At 35.9% G+C, this 20,996-nt stretch overlaps 1 protein-coding gene across 1 annotated transcript in view; it reads right to left on the bottom strand.

Moving 5' to 3' along the window:
* The window catches only part of LOC108050577 (protein bunched, class 2/F/G isoform), a 109,273-nt gene that overhangs the window by 60,931 nt on the left and 27,346 nt on the right, over positions 1 to 20,996 (bottom strand). The window contains 1 exon segment of the mRNA XM_017132302.2: positions 14,278 to 15,060. Within this exon segment, the coding sequence (XP_016987791.2) occupies positions 14,278 to 15,060 (783 nt within the window).

The raw sequence follows: 20,996 nt of genomic DNA, 5'->3' as shown, positions 1-20,996 counted from the left end.
AGGAAATCGAGCGATAAAACCCGGAGTGGACTAAGTAAAATTTATGCAAATACTTTTTCTTAATTTTATTTGCAGATTTTTGAATCTTTTTTATGCACGAAAATGTTGTATTTTGCCAGCTTGTTTTTGTGTTTGGTTTAGCAAGAAGCCAAAGTGTAGATTGACTGACTGAGGGTAGGATTTTTTTTTGTTGCTAGCTTTTTGTGGCGCGTTCATCGCCAAAGCATGCAGATGAGAGAGTGAGAGAGAGAGAGACGGAGTGAACTTGGGAGAAAGAGAGCAAGCGCGGGTTCATTTTCGACAGAAGAAGAGAGCCACGTGAGAGTCACAATTTTCGCAAAGAAAGCGTATTTCGCGCTCTCGCCAAAGGAAAATTGGTATCTGCCTTTGGTTTTCCCTTCCAATTTGAATTTCTTTTCTGTCTAATTAGCTCTGCAGTCTGCAGTGGCCCTTTCTCTCCCCAAATCTCTCTCTCTTTCTCTCTCTTTCTCTGTTGATGTATACATAAATATAGAATATATATGGGTTTGAGTGAAGCATAAATAACACCTGCTCCTGTTTGGGCTCTCATTTTTCTCGCGCCTGCGCCAATCGGCCAAGAAAACGTGCTAACCCAACTAAATATATAGAAAATACAACAATAGAAAACACAAATTCATCGTTATCATCTGTAATAAGTGGAAGAGAGATAGGCAGCGATTGCATGAGTCTGTGCAGAAATGAACACTGCACAATAGGCCAAAAGCCAGAGAGAAAAGTGCCTCGCAGCTGTCCCTGTTTTTTGTCAGTTCTCCGCTGGCCAAAATAATTACACCAATTTATAAATTATCAACGAGGCGAAACCGTTTGAAAGGTCCTTACTCAAGGCTTCCTGAAAAGGCAATGGCATAGGAATACTATAAACGAATTTGTAATATCGCATGAAGGAATGAAATGCCAGCGAAAGAATTTCAATGACAAGGTAAATCAATGTCAGTGGAGGAATTGAAGGAATTTCCTTTGTTTCCGAACTGAATAGCTAGTTTTTCAGGGGGCATTCTAAGGACATCCCGACATTAATTGCTTATATGTGGGGTTCCCCCTCCCGTTCCCTGCTGTTCTGATTACAACTGGAGCATGACCCACATAGTTGAATAAACAAAGCATAAAAATCAGCTAAGCGAATATATGTTCACAGCGAAAAGCTCAGAGTCCTAACAAAACAATTGAATTTCGGTGCGTGTGTGTCGCCCAAGTTAGAGAAGTTAACTGGGAAAAGGGAACAAAAGAAGAAGAAATGGACAAGCCTTGATTCTGGTAATAAAACGGAAACCCAATCAAATCTATGGATCCCCAGTTGATAAGACAAAATATGGCAGTTGACTTACAGAGGGTTGGTGCGCTAAAAATAGCCCTTGAACATGTTGACTATAATAGGCGTATACGTAATATTTTACAATACGTAGGTAAATCATTTAATACAATAATAAATATGGTAAAACGTTTACCCTATTTAAATGGTCTAAGATAAACGTTTTGTCTAAGGGAACTTACAAACTTTAAAAGTGATTGCAAGTTTGACTTTAAATTATTTGGGCTACTAGGCGTATACGTCATACTCCCTAAAAGGCATATACCTCCCATTAATTAAATGTTTTATATATGGGGCCTGACTCGCATAGATAGGTTTCTATATCTTTCAATTTTTTAAGGTTAAATAACTAATACAACGCAGTGATATTTTGTATAGCATACTTAGCATGATATTGCTAGCCACCCCTAATCAAAAATCATCCACTTAAATTAGGCTATACAAATTTATATATTTAACCCACTATAAATCATATCGCATTCTATAAAAGTCTGTCGTTATATTCAAACATTTCAGTCTGATTAATAGACATGACTGTAGTCAATCTACATATACTAAAAATAAATAAAAACCCACTTCTCACGTTCTTATAACATTAGTACTTACTACACTTATAAACTAGGAAAGCAGCGATCGATATTAACATACCTGAAAATAAAAGAAAAAATATGTTAGTGTAAATTTTAATTATCGTAATAAATCTAATTAATATAATAAATTAATAAGGCTGCAAATGAGGTTATTATAACACCATGCAGTGCACTTCATTATTATGTTTAGCACAATTTGGCAATTGCTGGTAAATCAATCAAATGCATATCATTGAATTCAAGTCATCGAGAAGTAAACAACGTATGATAAGATTAAATGTGGCGGGTGAAAAACTGATTAGACGATGAAGCTTAAACGACTCACTTTGTTCACCTTTAATATTGCCTTAATGGCGGTAAGCAGACGTTTATTAAATACTACTTTATAGAGCAATCATTTACGCTGTCTGGGACTCGATGAGCCCAAAGTAAACAAAACTGGTTGCCTGTAATTTTCCACATGGCAATGGGTGCAGTCCCCAGACCAGTTCTGTAAAAGGTCGCCACCTCGATGGTCACGATCAAATCCACTCTCAAATGTTTGCCTTTTTTTCGACCAATGTGCCGAACAGCTTGAATGTATAGCTTTGATAGACAGAATTGGCATAGTCATGGTATTGATATTATAGTTATACCATAACATTGGGCTACTTAGAAAAGCACAAAAGACAATATGTGGTTATTTTGATAAAGTGACAAGTTGAATTTTTAGACAAGAAACAATCAAATTGAAATCTTTATATAAGTAAATATATTATTATTTTGAATATAATATCAAAAAAAGTTTTTGGTGAGAAAAAATAATTTTAAGGTGCTAAAATTTACCAAATTATTTATTACTGCTGTCATATCATGTCGTATGAGTAATTTAATATTAAAACTTAAGAACCATTAATTAGCTCGTAAAACTTAAAAAAAATATATTGTTAGTTTTTAAAAACTTATTGCCGATGGTTATTTATTTTGGGCCACCGTAATGCACATATCTACAAGTTTTCAACATTTGTAGAACTTAACATTGGAATTCAGATAAAAACTTCCCATCATTCTTTCTAGTTATACCCGTTACTCGTAGAGTAAAAGGGTATATTGTATTCGTGCAAAAGTATGTAACAGCTAGAAGGAAGCGTTTCCGACCCTATAAAGTATATATATTCTTGATCAGGGTCACTAGCCGAGTCGATATAGCCATGTCCGTCTGTCCGTATGTCTGTCCGTCTGTCTGTCTGTCCGTATGAACGCTGAGATCTCGGAAACTATAAAAGCTAGAAGATTGGCATTTTGCATGCAGATTCTAGGAGTTCCTACGCAGCGCAAGTTTGTTTCAAAAAGGTGCCACGCCCCCTTTAACGCCCACAATCGCCCATATACGATTTTAAAAATTTCGGAAAAGTAAAAATGCAGTTTTATTGTGTTTATCAATACCTATCGAAATGTAGAAGAAATTTTTCAAATCGGACCATTCGTTAAAAAGTTATGCGTGATCAAAGTTTCTATCTCCATCTCCCTCTCACTCCCTTTACCTGAGTAACGGGTATCTGATAGTCAGGGCACCCGACTATAGCGTTCTCTCTTGTTTTGTATCTTAAGGTCTGACCTGCAAATCGGTTGGAGTACCCAGCTCTCCAACCCGTGATAGGTCGAAAGACTCACCTGAGAAAATCTAGGTTATTCATGATAACCTACAGGAAAATGATAAGAACACCTCTCCAAACGGAAATTTACGTGGCAGTAGAAGGGAAATCAAATCACTGATGTGTGGGGTCAATGAAATTGAAAAGCAATTGTCAGAAGCTTTTCAGATCGGAGGGAACTCGAAAGGTAAGCTATAGCCAAAGCCGACGAAAAGCTTCAACCGATCGAAAAAAAAGCGGGAGAGATAATGGCCAGAGAGGAAGAGAAAGAGAGACGGAGACCCAAAACCGGCACAACCAAACAAAGAGCCGAAGTGCCAAGCGAACGAACGACAGCAGCAGCAGCAACAACAATAGCACGGCAGCAACAGCACGACAGCAACAGCAACACATCGGTGCCCATCAGCAACATCGTCGACAAACACGGGGAAAAGGTTCGACTGGCTCAGTTTGACAGCGAACGTCGTACCTGTTGTGTGTGTTTCCACGCTTTTTGGAGTGCTGAGTGCTGTTGTGTTATGGCAGCAGTTCGAAATCCCAAACAAAGAGCTCTGTGAACGGTCCTGCATTGCAAACAAAAGCAACAGTTGGCAGATCGAAGGACGAGGCCTGCAAAATGATTGAAGTCGCCTGCTTCATGTTCATCGGTCCAGCGATCATAATCGCCCTACTAATGCTATTCGCCATGACTGTAGTCTAGTTGAAGAATGTAAAAACAAACAGCGCAATGGGCACACGAATTGCAACACATCGCCTGGCTGTGTGCCCAAATATAATCATCGGAAATTAACAGAAGACTTCCTCTGGCACCACCAAAATATTCCTATGAAAATGTGCTTTGATTGTTTTGATTACTCTATTCATTGTTTGTTAACCCATTTAGTTTAAAGTATTATGTAATTAGGCTTTAAGCTTTGAAAATAAATTAAGATGGAATAAGAGAATGAAATGTTTTTATGAGGTGGACAAGGTTTATATATGATTCCATTGTTAACTGCTGTTTTTAAACTACCATTATAAACCCGTTTTCTGTGCGATTAAATCTACTTGAGTTTTCGCTCTACTGCCCGCGGCCCCTAATCCAAGATGTTGTTTACAAACAATGTGAAAATATAATAATGCTTAATATAGAAGGCTGAATATTTATACACATTAAATTGGTTTCACAATCATTTTTTGGTTTTAATTGTTTATTTTTAATAGGTATTTGTATAAAAAAATTCTTAGCCAAATGTCAACTTTCAACTTTGGATGTGTCGTAAAAAAAGATTTTCGACATCGACCGACTGTCATATACAACATTTTTGGTTATCTAGCAAGTACTTCTGCCGTATCATTCATTGATAAGGGTTAAATTGGGACATGACCTAAACCATTTCATTTATAGACGTGTCTCTTTTCTATTTTCAAATTGTAATAAAAAACAGAAAATAAATATGTTTTTTAAATTAACATGAGGACATCGTTAAAGTTTAAACAACTTCCTCGAGTTAAAGTATGCAAGTACTCCTAAAAAGTGAAAGTTTGTCACAAAAACGTAATAAGTGTAAAGACAGTTGCACGTTTAGTATGTATATATACTCAGCGTGTCGTCACTCTTTAAGTATAACATTTTTGAATAAGTAATGAATGAAACAAAAGAGCACTGCATAAATCGTTTCAATTAATTATACACATATTTTTAAATCAAACAAAACTGAAAAGATTTCGGAGATTTGTTTGCAATATTTTCATTTGGTTGCTTGTTAGTATGCAAGGTAGTTTTCTCTTTCGTATTTTCGTCTGGATGTTTTCAATGTCATTGAACCTAATTAACAAAGGAAAGAATAACTCAATAAAAATATTGAAAAATATTTGTTTATAAATTCCAACTGTGCTGAATACATTTATTTTTCTTCTCCTCGGCTTGTCCTATCTTTATTATTTATATTATATTTAAACAATTCGATAAAAAAAATGTTTTATATTTAAACAATGAGCTAAAAAAAAACGCATTTTAATAGATTTGTTTGTAGTAAGTTTGATTTTTATACCCGTTACTCGTAGAGTAAAAGGGTATATTGTATTCGTGCAAAAGTATGTAACAGCTAGAAGGAAGCGTTTCCGACCCTATAAAGTATATATATTCTTGATCAGGGTCACTAGCCGAGTCGATATAGCCATGTCCGTCTGTCCGTCTGTCTGTCCGTCTGTCCGTCTGTCCGTCTGTCTGTCCGTCTGTCTGTCCGTATGAACGCTGAGATCTCGGAAACTATAAAAGCTAGAAGATTGGCATTTTGCATGCAGATTCTAGGAGTTCCTACGCAGCGCAAGTTTGTTTCAAAAAGGTGCCACGCCCCCTTTAACGCCCACAATCGCATATATACGATTTTAAAAATTTAAATATTTCGGAAAAGTAAAAATGCAGTTTTATTGTGTTTATCAATACCTTTCGAAATGTAGAAGAAATTTTTCAAATCGGACCATTCGTTAAAAAGTTATGCGTGATCAAAGTTTCTATCTCCATCTCCCTCGCACTCCCTTTACCTGAGTAACGGGTATCTGATAGTCGGGGCACCCGACTATAGCGTTCTCTCTTGTTTTTAATAGATTTGTTTAAAATAAGTCAGATCTTTATTTATTCCAGCTTCTCGTTTGCTGTCTTTTGTTTTGGTCGCATTCCAATCGCCTCGTGTGCAAATGGGCAAATATTATGGTTTGGCTTTTATTTACCCAAATGAATAAGAGCAAATATTGACCCTTTGATGACTGGGTAAAGTCAACTTAGTCTAATCCCATTTTGGCAAACTTTTGACTGACTTTTGGAAATATTTATGCACGACTGCTTGGGAAAACCAAGTGCATTTTCAGTTTCAACGATTCGTGGAAAAAAGGCCTGCAAAGGCCTTTGAGACACATCGCGTGCCGTTCGCCTTCGAGGGCAATTTCTGTAATGTTCGGTGGGTGTGGACAAGGTGGTGCTGCCATAGTGCAATCACCTCTGGGACGAGACCCTTTTTGTGGGTCAGCAGGACTGCAGACTGCAGTTAGAAGGGAGTCACCGGTGCCATTGTTGCTGCTATAAATTTTGAATGTTTACCCGTACAATTTCGTGCTCGAATCGGAATGTCTGCGTGCGAGTGTGGTCTCTGGGCCTTTCGCCCTTTCGTATTTTGCATTTCTCGTAATGGGCACTATGAACTCATAGTTCCGGCTGAGACAAGTCAACGTGGCCACAGTTCATTGCTCTAATTCCCCAACAACAACAAAAGCAGCTGAAGCGAATAATATCGTATGCGTTGAGAGAACGATCCGAATCCCAAAGTGCGGCACGTTCTTAGATATTATTTTCCCTTGATACCCTCTAGTCTTGTAGATATTTATGGATTGCTGTGCAAGTCAAAATCATCTTGGGGAATTTGTACTTCGTAAACAACTTTCTTGAACATAGTTATTGATAAGTATAGAGAATTGCAAATTACTCTTTTCTAATGCCAGTAAAAGATATTCAGGTCAATTATTAAGCGTTTTTTTCTTAAAAACAAAACAAGTTTAAATTTTGGGATACAACTTATATTATTTCAAAATGTATGACGCCAATTATTTCTAGATTTTTATGTTTTTATTACGAAAAACCAATATGAATTATTTTGAAATCTTCGCAGTATTAATATAGAGTATTCCAAAGTCGAAACAGCATTATTATTTCAGTGCCTCATGCTTTTGTTTGCATTCAGGCAAAATCGGTTTTATCGCTGCTCATAAAATCACGAATTTCGCACATAATTAAATGCAAAATGGCAGCGAGGAAAAAGCAACCGCAAGGCAAAAGGCTGGCTAAAATCAAATTACAACTAATCATAATTTTAGCTTGTTTTCCACACTCATGTATTTTCTTTGTTGCGGTTGGAGTTGCTTTGAAGTCTGACGTTTTTGTGGTCGCCGGTTGCATTGATGATTTTTTTTATGATTGACTGGGGACTTGCCTATGCAATTATTCGAAATGGGCGGCAACACTTTTCTTTTTAGTTTTTTTTTCCACTATAAGAGTTGCCTGACTTTAGGCATTTTGGGCTTGTCATAGAGCTTGTGATTGCGCCGATGACTAGAGGGCAAAACATGACCTCCTTTGGTTGCATTGTAATTTTGTTGGTAGGTGGAACGAAAACTTACAAAAAATTACTGATTTTACAACTTAATAAATATGATTAAGTTAAAATAATTTAATGGCTAACCTATTGCTGTTTTTTATTAGTTTATTGAATTAAGTTCAAGTCCATAATATTGTTTAATCCTTTCAAGAAAGTGTATCCAAAGCTGCATTTGAACTCTTTTGACAATTATATCAGCTTTAGTCGGGTCTTGTTCGTGCTTTCCACGTTTGCATAATAAATGATATACCATAATTTAAGCCGAGCTGTTCGTTCCATTATTTTCCACATTTTGCAAGCATAACATTGCGTGGCCCGAAGTTTCATAAGAATTTCCTTGCACTATGCAAAAATGACTATAAAGTGAAAACTTGCGTCTTTGTCTTTGTCTTTGGCTTAGTCAACAGTTTAGTTTGTTTTTGCCGCATTTTTCACTGTCTCGGTCTGTTTGTGCCGCCAGAATGTCTGCCGCGTTATTAGCCATTTCTTGATGTCTTTCTCTGTGTGCTTTTGTAACCCAAAACCATAATGAACTTAAGTATTCTAAATATGCTGGTGTCCACCAACGATTTTCCCCCACACTTTCCATCTCAGGTTGCTGCCTGCTGCCTTTCTTTGTTTTGGTTTTGGCAACTAATGAAGCTAACCATGTGCCAACAGCAGTCTTTGGTTTATTTTCTGGTTAAACTGTCTCACCTACGCCCCCCTTTTTCTCTCTACCATTATCGACTCATTAGCTTGGCCAAATAAAGGTGGCTAAATGGTGAGCAGAATGGTTTTCCCATGCGGGTGTTTTTGTGTTTAACATGTGGCTTCTGTTTAACATTTGCCACGTGGCTGCCAGTTCTTAGAAAAATAATTAAAACTTCAGCTTTTCTATTGCCCAACAAGGGTCAGGCCAAAATTTCTGCAATCAAGTGGAAGTCAAACTGGGTGGAAGAAGGTTCATAATTTTTAATTGTTTGTAAAAAGTTGATTTCATCGGGACTTATAAATAAATATAAAAAGTTTTTTCAAATGAACATTAGCAACTGCATTGGAATAGTTATATTTATTTTAATTTTAATTTGCTTGTGTACAAATTTGTATCAAAATTAAGAAGTTTTACTAGGTGAAATTAAATTTTTTTTACAAGTTCTGCGTCATTAAAAATGTCGTTATGTAGAAGTAGATGATGTCAATTCTCCCGAGATAAAAAATTCGTGACGCAACTCTTACGGAAATATAAAAATAAATGTCGCGATTCTGACGAGATATACAAATATACTAAAACATTATAGGTCTGCTTAAAATGAACTATTCTTATAATGGCTTTGAATACGTAAATCATGAAACAAGTCGTTTTATACCCCAGCAATAAATACAACTGCAATATACCCATTGCACGGATTTAACTAATGATCTCCGCAAGTCAAACAGTCTCATCAGAATAAGGTGCAGTTTTCATCTTGCACCTGCTGACCCTGAAATATTCTGCTCACGCCATTCCAGAATACAAAGCCGCAGCTGGCTGAGCATTATCAATGCGTTCTAAAGTTCAATCGGAATCTATCAAGATGCGGCCATGCCCCGTAATTCCTTTAATTGCGTTCAATCTTTGTGCATTTATGCAACAGTTTCCCATCGAGAATTATTCTGTGAAATACAATGGCAATTAAAGTAATTAAAACGAAAAACGATAATCGACTCGGACAATCTTCAAAGCGTCAAAAGAAGCCGCTATAAAAGATATTCGACACGCCCAACCAAATGCACCAATATATGGCCACTTAAATTCACATTAATGAAATGTGAATTTTTTAATTTTTTAAATTTGTTACTAATAAATACTTTTTTTTATTCTTTTGTATTCTTTCACTATTGCAACTAATCTGTTCTTAAGCCAACAGACTTTAAATAGATTTGTCTTATCATAATAAATATCTACTACAATATTTTAACACATTTATCTGATTTCCCAGAAGCTCCGATTTATTGGGCAAATTAAGATATATATATCTTTAAGCACACGTGTCGAATGACTACTGCCTTACAACGCTTTTCTGGGAAATTTTTTTAATAATAAACAACTCTTTCTGCCCCAACTTTCCTTTCTCCCTCCATCTATTTTCTCCCCTTCTCACCAACCGACATTTAAAGTGGCAGCCATTTAAATGTAATTTGTCTCACATTGCAATGTAAAATGGAACAACGAAGTGTATTTATATCTGGAGGTTTGTCTCTGGCTCGTGGCCCACCTCGACTTGTGGGAGGGCTTGGGGATTCGGTGCAGAATTAACGATTTCCAGTGAACGAGCGAGTGTGCCAGACATTGTGGCGTCGACATCGGTTGCCATTGTTATTGCTCGTTAGTCGTCAAGTTCCCCATTTCGCTCCACACATTTCATCGATGTCTATGGCTATTCCCAGTGTATATGTCCACGGGTAATGCCGTTGTAATCACATCGATTAGTATGCGAGAGTAGAGCTGAGTTTTCCTTTAACCACTTCCTTATGGACTAGATTTGTGGTTATTACAGTTCATCAACTATCGGGGAAAAAAAATACAAGAAAGGAGGCAATGTTCGATAAGCTAGCTTAAGTTTATAAACCCTTGCCGCTAATAAAATAAATATGTTTAAAGACAATAAAGTTTTGTCAATTTCCCAAGCGATATAACTAAATATATATATATTTAATACAATTTTCTAAACCAAAACTGATGGATTTAGTGTATTGACCAAAAGCTTTTTTTCCTGTAAGGCTATATTAACATCGGCTTGTCGAAAATAGCTTACGTTTTTGTTTTGCATTTTTCAAGATTGATTGATTTAATCATAACCTTCTTCGAAATACACAAAACTCAGCGATTTAAATATTTATCAGATGACATGCCAAATTTTTAATCATTTCTTGTCATTCAAAGTGAATTTGTTAAGAGCAGAAATTCAATTTGATGGCCATTATTTTTAATTGGCCCTAAAAGATTTCAAAATATTTGCCATTTATACATGGGATATAAATTTGTCACGGCGATTAAAGCACATTCGATTTTCGAAAGAAATCCATGTATATGTATTGAAATACATGTATTTCAACTAACCACCTAGTACATAAAATAAAAATATTGCATAACATAACTGAACACAATTAAAAACGGACTCAATCAATGAACATTTTTCAGTAGGCCTAAATATAGATTTCTCAGTCACGATTATTGCATATAGGTAACCAGACAACAGACCGCATTTAATAAGTTAAATAAACATAAATATAACAAATGAAAATAAATAAATAACAACGACTCATCGAGTAGGCAATAATTTGAAATGACATGACAAGAAATACTTGTGGAAAAAAACCAATAAATAAATCGTTATACTTTGCAGACAAAGGTGGGCGGCGAAGAACGATCTTTGGAGGCAGCTGGGGAAAAGGGGAAGAATTCCTCTATACCAGGGGCCAAACAAAGCCATCGACCAGAAGAATAATAAGGGGAGAAATCTCCAAGCCAGACAGCAGAGTAAACAAGAAGAATCGCTTCAGGAAAGATCTCAGCCTCTTCTGGGCCAACTTACATTACTCTTGGCCATAAAAGACTCGCCTCTGGCCGGCACTTCATCACCCAGGCTGCTTAAACCATTTCCATAAGATAATTGTTTGTGTGCGCTCGTTTTTTTTTTCTGATTTTCCCTTACTTGAATATTATTTTTGGCATGTTTTGCGGCTTTTTTGGTTTGCCTTCTGCTTGCTTTTTGTTTTTCCCTCATTTTTTGGGATTTCTGTTTTGTTTTGCTTTTGTTGTCTGCTCTTTTTTTTTTTTTTTTTGGCCATTGTGTTTTGCTCGGCTGGCTGCAAGCATTTTGTGCCAAAAATAAATGCTGACATCATACCAACCAAACCAAACCATTCAGCCGCAGCCACACAAAAAATCGAGCTCACTTTTATTTATGGGGCAGGGGAAATGGGGGGGAGAGCATCCAGAAAGGAGGAGAATGGCAAAAACAAACACCACATTTCATTCGCTTCTCTTGAGTGAGATAAAACCAAAGTTGTTCAAGACGATGCCTAATTGAAATTCTAATTGGTCTGGGGAGTCGTCAGCAGCCCATCCCCTCCCCTCCCCCTCCCCCACCCGAAAATGTACTGAGAAAACTAAAGGAACACCCGGTTCCCCGGGATTGTTGACCTTGAACTTGAGTCGATTCGGTCTGCTCCCCAGCCAAACTTTCGGGTTGAGCGGCAACATCTTGCTTTTGTTTTCGACCAGAATATCATTTTCTGCGCTTTTTGAGTGCATTTGCACTGCATTTTTGGAAAGAGAATGCGATGTTTGAAAACGTTTTGATGGAACTGTACTTAAGTTGAGAAGGAAACGTGATTTTACCAGTTAAATCTGTTAAATTTTGGATATTTTTAAAAGGTTTAATAAATCTAGTGCGCTTAGACCAAGTTATATTGATTAATATCATATATATAAGGCTGTATATCTATTTATACTTTTCTAATTCAAAATACTCACTATTTTTACATAAGCCTACAATATCATAGATCTTTAGATGATTATTAAGGGTATTGGACTATTTTACTATTACTTTAATAAAACATAATTTGGATAAAACCACATGCGTTGTTAATCATTATATTACCGGCTGCTAAAATTAGATTTTACTAACTCATCAGAGTTATTTTTGTGTGGGAAATATCAGAATTCATTCTACATAGTTTCGAGTAAAAAAGTTTTCTGATTAATCATAACCGCTCCTTAAATAGCAGACATTAAGCGCAATCTTTGAACTTTACTTATGATTCAGATGTGAGTCACTGAAGGAAGTCATAACAATACTATTAAATAGTTTTCTAAATTGGTATGCTGATCTCCAATTGAAATAGAAACTCGACAACTGCGCCATTTGACATTTTTTTAAAGCAAATAACCATAAGGGCGGTATTTTTGACAACATTCATAGAGCTTTAGTGCGACATAAAAAGTAATTTATCAGGCGTTCGCAGCCCCCAAAAACATATGAACTTGTCTGTCATGGATACCTTATTTAGTGCGCCATTCCCCAACAAAGCCCCGCCTTTGTGGGACTCCATGTTTTTCGGGGTGGATGGGGAACTATCGGGAGACCCTTTTCACTTTTTGCGCAGTTCGCTGGCGATGAATTGCGTTGTGGCCGGACCACCACCTCAAAGGAATTGCTTTTTTATTGCTTATGAGCCAACAAATGCTAACGCATCATCATCATCATCATCGAGGAATAAATGCACGAAACACGAAGCAGAAATTACAAGAGAAGTCAAGTTTAGGAATGACATCATTCCAAGTCAAGTCAAGCCAAACCAAAACCGAAACCAAACCCAAGAAAAAATTCGCACAACTTTTAAATGCGTTGAATGTTGATTGAATAGTTTGTGGAGAGTGGCGGGGAGGGACGGAAGGAACTTCCTCCAGATTGGTTTTTTATAATTAAGCAAAAGGTGGAATAAAAACGAAGAAGCCTTGAGGGCCAAGACTGGATTATAAATTGCTTGGAACCACGAAAAGGATGCATTTTGCGATTGCCAAATGAATCACCTGCGAGATGACGCAACATGATTGGAAGTTGAAGGCAAACAGGATCCCGAGAATTCCTGATAGGCATCGTCTTAGGTTGCCTTTATAAAGGGAAAAAAGCTAAGAACCATTTAGTTGGTCTTAAAGATACGAAAATCATGGATAGTCTTAGTCCAGTTTAACAGAAAGAAATACAATTTTAGTTAAGTCTACAAAATGTCTTAAAATATTATAAAAATCATTTACCCATTTCGAACTTTTGGATTGTTATTAAAGAAATCATGCTTAAATTTTAAAATCCCACGGTAGAAGATCAATTCATGCCGAATTTATAATAATAAACTTAAAATTATTAAAAGGGATGTGATCAATTTAACTTTTTGTAATACATTTTTAAAGTTTTACATTAATGTCAAAAGTTGTAATATATTACAACATTAAATAATTTATCACCCATGTTATGATTTTATTAGTTTAGTGTTATTTTGGATTATTAAAATGTGCTGTTAGAATGTATTCTTTGAGTATTTTAGATAATTGGTTTAAAATTGTTAAATTAAACAATGATTTTTTTTAAATTATAATCAAGTATTGAAATCTGAAACTGTCAATTTACTTCATTCTTTGTCAATTTAAATTGTAATACTAAAAGATTAAATTACTTTTACACAAAATTCATGTATTATTGATAGTGCTATCATTTTGTATAACTATTTTAAAATCCCCAATTACAGTTTTCTGTCAGCGTAAAATTAAACTGTTAATAAGTTTTTCTTTTTGAATTACAATAATACGTACAGAGTCGCCATAGGTATTCGTGCAAAGGAATCACCGAAATACAACCCACAAAATAAACATAACCCAAATACACAGTAACATTCAGCGTGCAACACCACAAGCCAAGCGATTAGGAACACCAAACATTCAGGGGGAAGGGCACGAAAATAGGAAATCAAGCGACAAGTAGCAGACAGGGAAGACATTAGAGCCCACAACCGGAAAGGAAGAGTGATCGACATCGACCCACACCGACCTGTTGATCATGGTATCCGCTGCACCACCTGCACCACCGCAAGTGGCAGCTGCGGCCACGGCGGCGAAAACGGTGGCGCATTCTAGCGGCGACCGCGGCCTTCGATCGCCGGGCATGAAGGGCACTTGCAACCGCTGGAAGGCAGGATCGTAGCTAATGGATATGCGGGATGCGGATGTGGCATGCGGATGCGGATGCAGGCATCCTGGCATCCCGGTCGCCGTTTGAACTGGTGACGAAAGCAACGTGTCCGGCGAACTGGCGTAGAAGGGCGAATGCGGGTAGGCGTAAATCGAGGGACTGGCGCTGAAAGCAGCCGTCGCAGGTCCTCCTCCTCCTAATCCTAATCCTCCTCCTCCCACCAAACCAATCCCAGTCGCAATCCTCGGCTGCGAGTGATGGTGCTGCGAATGCGAAAGGGGATGCGGATTCGGATGCGGATTCAGATGCGGATGATGCTGAGGACTACTGCCGGCACTACTTGGAATCGGAATCGCCCGACTCGCCGCCGCCCTCGTGTACATCGTGGGCGAGAACTGGTCAATGGCCTCCTCGTAGTCCTCCTCCGTGCTGGAACCCATGTACAGATTCGTATCGCTGGCCGTTCCATTCGGATTGCTGGTGGGCCACAGGGACTCGTCCACGCAGAAGGAACTCCGCCCCGACTGCGACTTGTTGTAGTAGTAGAGTTGCGGGTTCAGTCGATGGACGAAGGTGGGATCGTTGGGGCCTCCTATGTGGGGATTGCTAAAGGCCCGCTTCCGACTTCCGCTGATTCTGGAGCTGGGGATTTGGGTGTTGGTGTTGGCAAAGCAAAAGGTCGCACGCGGTTCAAATAAAAATAAAAGGTTTAGAGGTATAAGAGAAATTGAAAGAAGCTTTAGATATATAGAATTCATTTAATTTGGAATTTTGAGTAGCTACGCCAATTGAAATAATAATTTATTTTTTGCAGTTCTTTGTGGGGTGGAAAGGGGGAGGGGGATTCGGTGCCGGGCAACAAAAGTCGATTCGGTGTTGCTGCAATGAGGTGATCGGGTTGCGATTCGAAAGTGAACTGTGTTCGGTGGCAAACAATCAGGTGAATTAATCTTATGGATTGATATAGCCAGATTAAATAACTTATTTGTTTTAAATTGAACTGAATTTGTTGCATGTATAAAGTGAGATTTTTGGCTTTGAATTTTATCAAAGGTTTTAACAGCCAATAAAGTTGATTTGAAATGTTTTCAATCATGATAGAAATTATGTTTAACAGAAAAAGTTGCGTGATTTATGTTACTTGGTTCAATTGTTTCTTATATTTTTCTGAATATGGCTGTCCTTTTTGCAAGTCAGACGTTTTCTTAGATATCTAACATAAACATTGAAAACTGCAAAACCTATAATTGCTTTAAAATATTCCACATTCATTTACAATTTACAGAATTCAACTAAACCAACTCTAAGCATCAGAAAAAAAAAAGAAAAATCCAAAAGAAATGCGACGACAACCAACAAGAGGAGCCAATTCAATTTCCACTTCATTTGCCAGCACAAAAGCAACAGGGAAAATTATGATGCAACATTTGCGGCAACGTGTCGATGCGCTCCAATTCTCAGCATAAACAACTTCCAACTGCCGAGGATGCAACATTGCAGCGGATGATGGATGTGGCATGCCACATGCAATTTCTGCGAGGAAAATGAAACTGACAAAAACTGAAATCGGGGGAAGTGCAGACATTTGTCAATTACGTTGGGGCAAATTAATCTCCTTAAATAGGGTAAAAACGAACATTTCCTTTTAGAAATTGTTTGATCTGCGACAGTCTGTCTACAACTTTGTTTTTCTTTGGGGGCGAAAAATGTATTTCCGTTAACGAAATGCATCATTTAAATGCAACTAGGCATGGATTAAAGATTTTTGCTTAAACTTGTCGAACTTTTAATAAAAAAGAAGAATAAAAGGTGGGGGTACAGAAGGATGACATTGTAAATTTTTTTTTCTGACGAAATGATTATAAAACTTTATTGTTTATACAAAACTTCTTTATCTTGTGTGATGTATACTTATATTTATTAACAATAAAATCTTTGCAGCTTATTCTATAAATTCCCCAATTGTTCCTATTTCAACTATATGAATTTTTCGATTTTTCTTCTAACTGCAATACACTAATGAGAAAGTTTTACAAAGATTTAAATCTGAGAGTCTTTCTTGTCTTACAAACTCACTAATAATATACAAATACATTTTGTAGAGGCTGATAGGTTTATTTCACAACGCTGAAAGCTTTCAGCTAGAATTATAAAACTGGGTAAAATAAATTTAACTTTTGACTGCAAAATCTTGTATGTGGATAACCACAAAAAAAAACAAAGTGCGAAAAAAAAAAGGGTAACAACACTCAAAAGGAAAGCCTGGGCTATACCAACAATAGCAAAAACAACTACTTTCAGCTGCAGTCCAACCACAATTTACTTTATTTTTGTTTTTGGATCACCCTCAGAAGTAAAATCAGGTTCATATGTATGTCTGTTGGTGCTTTTGCTTTGGGGCTTGTGGTTTTCAGTTTTTTTTTTTCTTTTTGACTGCAGTTTGGCTTTTACAACTCTGTACATTTGTATTTCCCTGCCACGATTTTAATTGTTAATTTTGAGTTTCAAGAAACTTTTTGATGTACCCCAAATTAAGAAACTAAACTTTTTAGAGGGCAAGTTTTTATTTCGGGCTGAGGAAACTACGGGGATCTATAAAAGTTGAACGAAGAAGAAGAAGGCAGTTAAATATTCCCAATGTTGCATTAAAAAATTTGATTATTTTTTGTCTGTAATAAAAACTTACAACTTCTGCGCGATTGTGTCGATTAATAAGATTTAAGACAGATTTTCTTGACAAAAAAAATATATATAAATGGGCAATCCTTTTCCGGTGATTCGAAATGTTTACTTCACTTTTTTCGCTCCCTCAATTATGATACTTTCCCCCTTTTTTCTTGAGTCATCCTCTTGAAAAACCCAGTGTCATTCTTGCAACTGGGTTGTCATCATCCTTTCCTTCCCCACTTTGTGCTTGCATAATATCAAAGTAGCAAAATTAGCATAAAATGAACAACACACGCAAAACAAAACAAAAAAAAAAAAAGAAAACGTCCCTATTGAAAACTATGGAAAATTGCGGCTGCACTGTTGTTGCTGCCACAAATTAAATGCACATTACATGCTGCATTTTCCCCCCGTACATTCCCATTCCCATTCCCATTTTCATTTACCATTGTGTTTTTCCGCTTTGTTGTTGTTTAGTATGTCGCCCCAAAGCCAACAAGGAAATAAAAGTTTTCGAAAAAATAGAGAAAACAAAGCACTTGTTGTTGTTGAAGAAAATTAGGTGAATGGAGCTGAGCCGAACAAAAAGTGCAGAGAGCGAGGGGGGAAATTCCAAAACGGGAGCCTCGAAAACTGCGATCAGAGATAAGCCAACACAAAATCGTTGAAAAGAAATTTGCAGTCAGTTCAAAGGAAAAATTCGGTGGATAAGGGGGTAAATTAATCGCTTCGCCGTTTTGTTTTTCCAGTTTATCTGCGAATTTTCATCGCCCGTTGCTGCTGTTTTCTGCTTTTGACCAATTTTACCCGCCAAGCTAAAATTTATTTGCGAATTGTCTTTCGTTCGTTTCTATTTACGTAATTTGATTTCCAATGCTGGCGGTTTTATTCGCCATTCGGCAGTTTGATTTGACAGCACAATTAGCTTGAAAGGACAGCAGAAAGGATTGCGTAAGCAATAGATAGAAAAAGTGGACAACACACCAGAAACTAAACTACAAGGGTGGCATCTAATATCCGCATGACAGTTTATTAGGAATTCCTGCGATTTAGTGATAATAAACTTTATTTGCTTTAAAGGATTAACTGGCCAGAGAAAAGAAACAGTATTTTAATTTCCTTTTTTACGTTAAGCTGGGCAACAAAAGTTTCCTTTTGCTCAACAAATAAATTGTCTATATTATAAATTTATTTTTGTTAATTTACAGATTTATAGGCCAAGAATTACATTTTAATTTATTCAAAGTATTATACGAATATTGATTAAAATATATAAGTGAATACTACTTTTTTACTACTTTTTCTTAACGTTAAATTTTAAAAAGAGTAAATCTTTAAGGAACAATAGAATTGCAAACAATTGTCATGCGAATATTCAAGGAAATAACTTCCGGTTAACAAAGTGCTTCTGAATGAAATTTATTTACAGGTTAGTTTTTCGATGCATGATTAAATTATTTAAATGCATTAAATGGTCAGACAAATACAGCGATATAAAAAGATAGATATAGAGAAAGTGTATGCATGTTGTTTTGATGGTTGAAAGGGACTAGGTGGAAATAGTACTTACATACACACAAAGGATGGTAAATCAAAAACATTTAAATTTCGTTTTGGTTTTAGTTGCTTACCTGAAAATAAAAGAAAAAAATGGTTAGAAAAGTTGTTTTAGTCAAAAATGTTCTTTATTATGTAATTATTAAAAAATGTGTTTTTATAGTCTAAATAGAAATTTATAAGGACCTTAAATCAACTTTAATGTAAGTAAAATTGGTTTAAATCGGTACAATGTGTTTACTGCTTTACACTCGTTTAAGCAGTTTTCACTGCTTATTCACTGTCAGTGTTGATTTATTCCGCCAGATGGCGCAGTGAACTGCTTGTCTTTGAATATTGTCAGAACTGTTTTATAGGTGGCGCCTTTAAACTGCTTTCAGCATTGACTGCTTTGATAGTTGTCAACTGCTTGAACATGCTTGGTTTCTAAAATATTTAGCAACGCACAATCCCACTCAAACTGTAAGAAAGCAGTTCAAACAGTTTCAATGTATGAAGGCAAATTCAAGCAGTGACGTAAAATATAGAGTAAGTTTGTGTAAAATGTAAAATAATATTTTAATAATTTATCAAAATATAAAGTTTAAAAGAAAAAAACAAGAAATCATAATTTATGGTAAAACAATAAATAAAATAAAAATTGTTTATTTGTAAAATCATTTAAGAAAAATAACAAACAACCATACATATTAAAATAAACACATAATAGCAGTTTAAGATATAGAGCGAAAATCCTACCAAATTTTTGGTAACAGAACATTTCAATCTGGTAAAATATTTAAAAAAATTAACAAAATAATTTCAAAATTGAAGTAAAATTATTAGTCAATCACACATAATTTTAATTTTTCAAAGGCCAATTATTTAGCCAAATTATGAGAGTGTAAGTAAATTTGAAGTAAAGCTGAGTATAATGTTAAATAGTGTAATTCTTATTATTTTTTTCCATTAAGAAGTTGAATTTTAAAAATAAAGCTAAAAACCCAAAACGCAATAAAAAGTGTGTTCACATGCGCCGCAAATTCGTTCGTTATTTTTTTTATTTTGCAAGAAAAATGGCAACAAATATAAACAAGGCGATAATTTGCAATGCACAAAAGCGATCAATAACAAAATTGGAAAGAGAGCAGCAGATGGAAAGAGAAGACGTGAATGAAATCAAAAAACAATAACAAAACAAAGCAGACGACGATAGAATGCATTTAGAAGACGCAGATAGAGAGAGAATTAGGCAATGAACGAGAGAAAAAACAAAACAAAATAATTCACGTGTGTAAAAGCCAAACGATGTAAGAGAGCGACTGAGAGGGAGAGCAAAAGAGAGAAGAACTTACTGATAAGCTTTTTCTCGGAGAATTGATTGACTTCAAATCTTTGTCGCATGTTTTGTTTTTGTTTTGCATTTTTGTTGTCCGTCTACAATAAAAATAGCAATTTGCGCACTATTTTTATGTTTTGAAAAATTGTTTAATTTATTTATTTTTTTCTCTCTCTATTTTCCACGTTTTTTATTTGTCCGCTTCAGTTGGTTGTTGCTGTCAATCACAACAAGAACAACAAACAAATATTTAAAAGGAACGAGAGGAAAAACAAGTAAATATGCTAATTCCGAAACTTTTATACCCTTTTAGACATACAAACTAACTAATAAGCCAATATGATCATTTGATTAAAGTGATTAATTGTAAAACACTTTAGCATACAAAACGATTTTTAATATATTAATAGTGACATTGTTTGGCAGACTCTTACCTATCAGAAGGGGATATCGACAGAAAGAAGACATTTTAAAAAGTGTAAATAATGTAACGTAAACACGTGACCATTAAAAATATAAAATATACAAAAGTATTTACTCTTTGAAGCTAGAAAAATATTGTACATTCCCCTTTTTTTATGAATCACCCACGTGTGATAAAAATATGAATACTCTTCGCAAGGGTACAAAAAAAAGAAAAACAGAAAACATTCTCAAACGAAAAGAGAATTGGCGAATTGGAATAACCCCTCTCACGCCCCTTTCGATATCTCGTATATACCTATACTATGTACACACTCATGACAATTTGCTTAAGCGCCTTGGCGCCAACCGACAAAATCTATTATTTTCGATTTTTTTTCACTATTTTGTTCATGTATAACATTCTGTTTAAAGCCCCTGACTACTTAGTTGGGAATATGTGTCTATATGTCCATATGACCGGGGAATTCACGTAAGACTCGCATAATCGATGGGTTGTTTCTTATCACAAAACCGACTTGACTTGATAATTGATAAGAGGAAAGAAAGCAACAAAACATACAAAAAGAAAGCAAAGAACGTGCTGCAACCGAAGAGAATTTTAATTTCCCCA

The sequence above is a fragment of the Drosophila rhopaloa genome, unplaced genomic scaffold (assembly GCF_018152115.1).
Source record: "Drosophila rhopaloa isolate 14029-0021.01 unplaced genomic scaffold, ASM1815211v1 contig_2, whole genome shotgun sequence".
NCBI classification, from domain to species: Eukaryota; Metazoa; Arthropoda; class Insecta; order Diptera; family Drosophilidae; genus Drosophila; species Drosophila rhopaloa.
The sequence above is the reverse complement of the archived record's forward strand: the minus strand, read 5'-3'. Positions and strand labels throughout refer to the sequence as shown.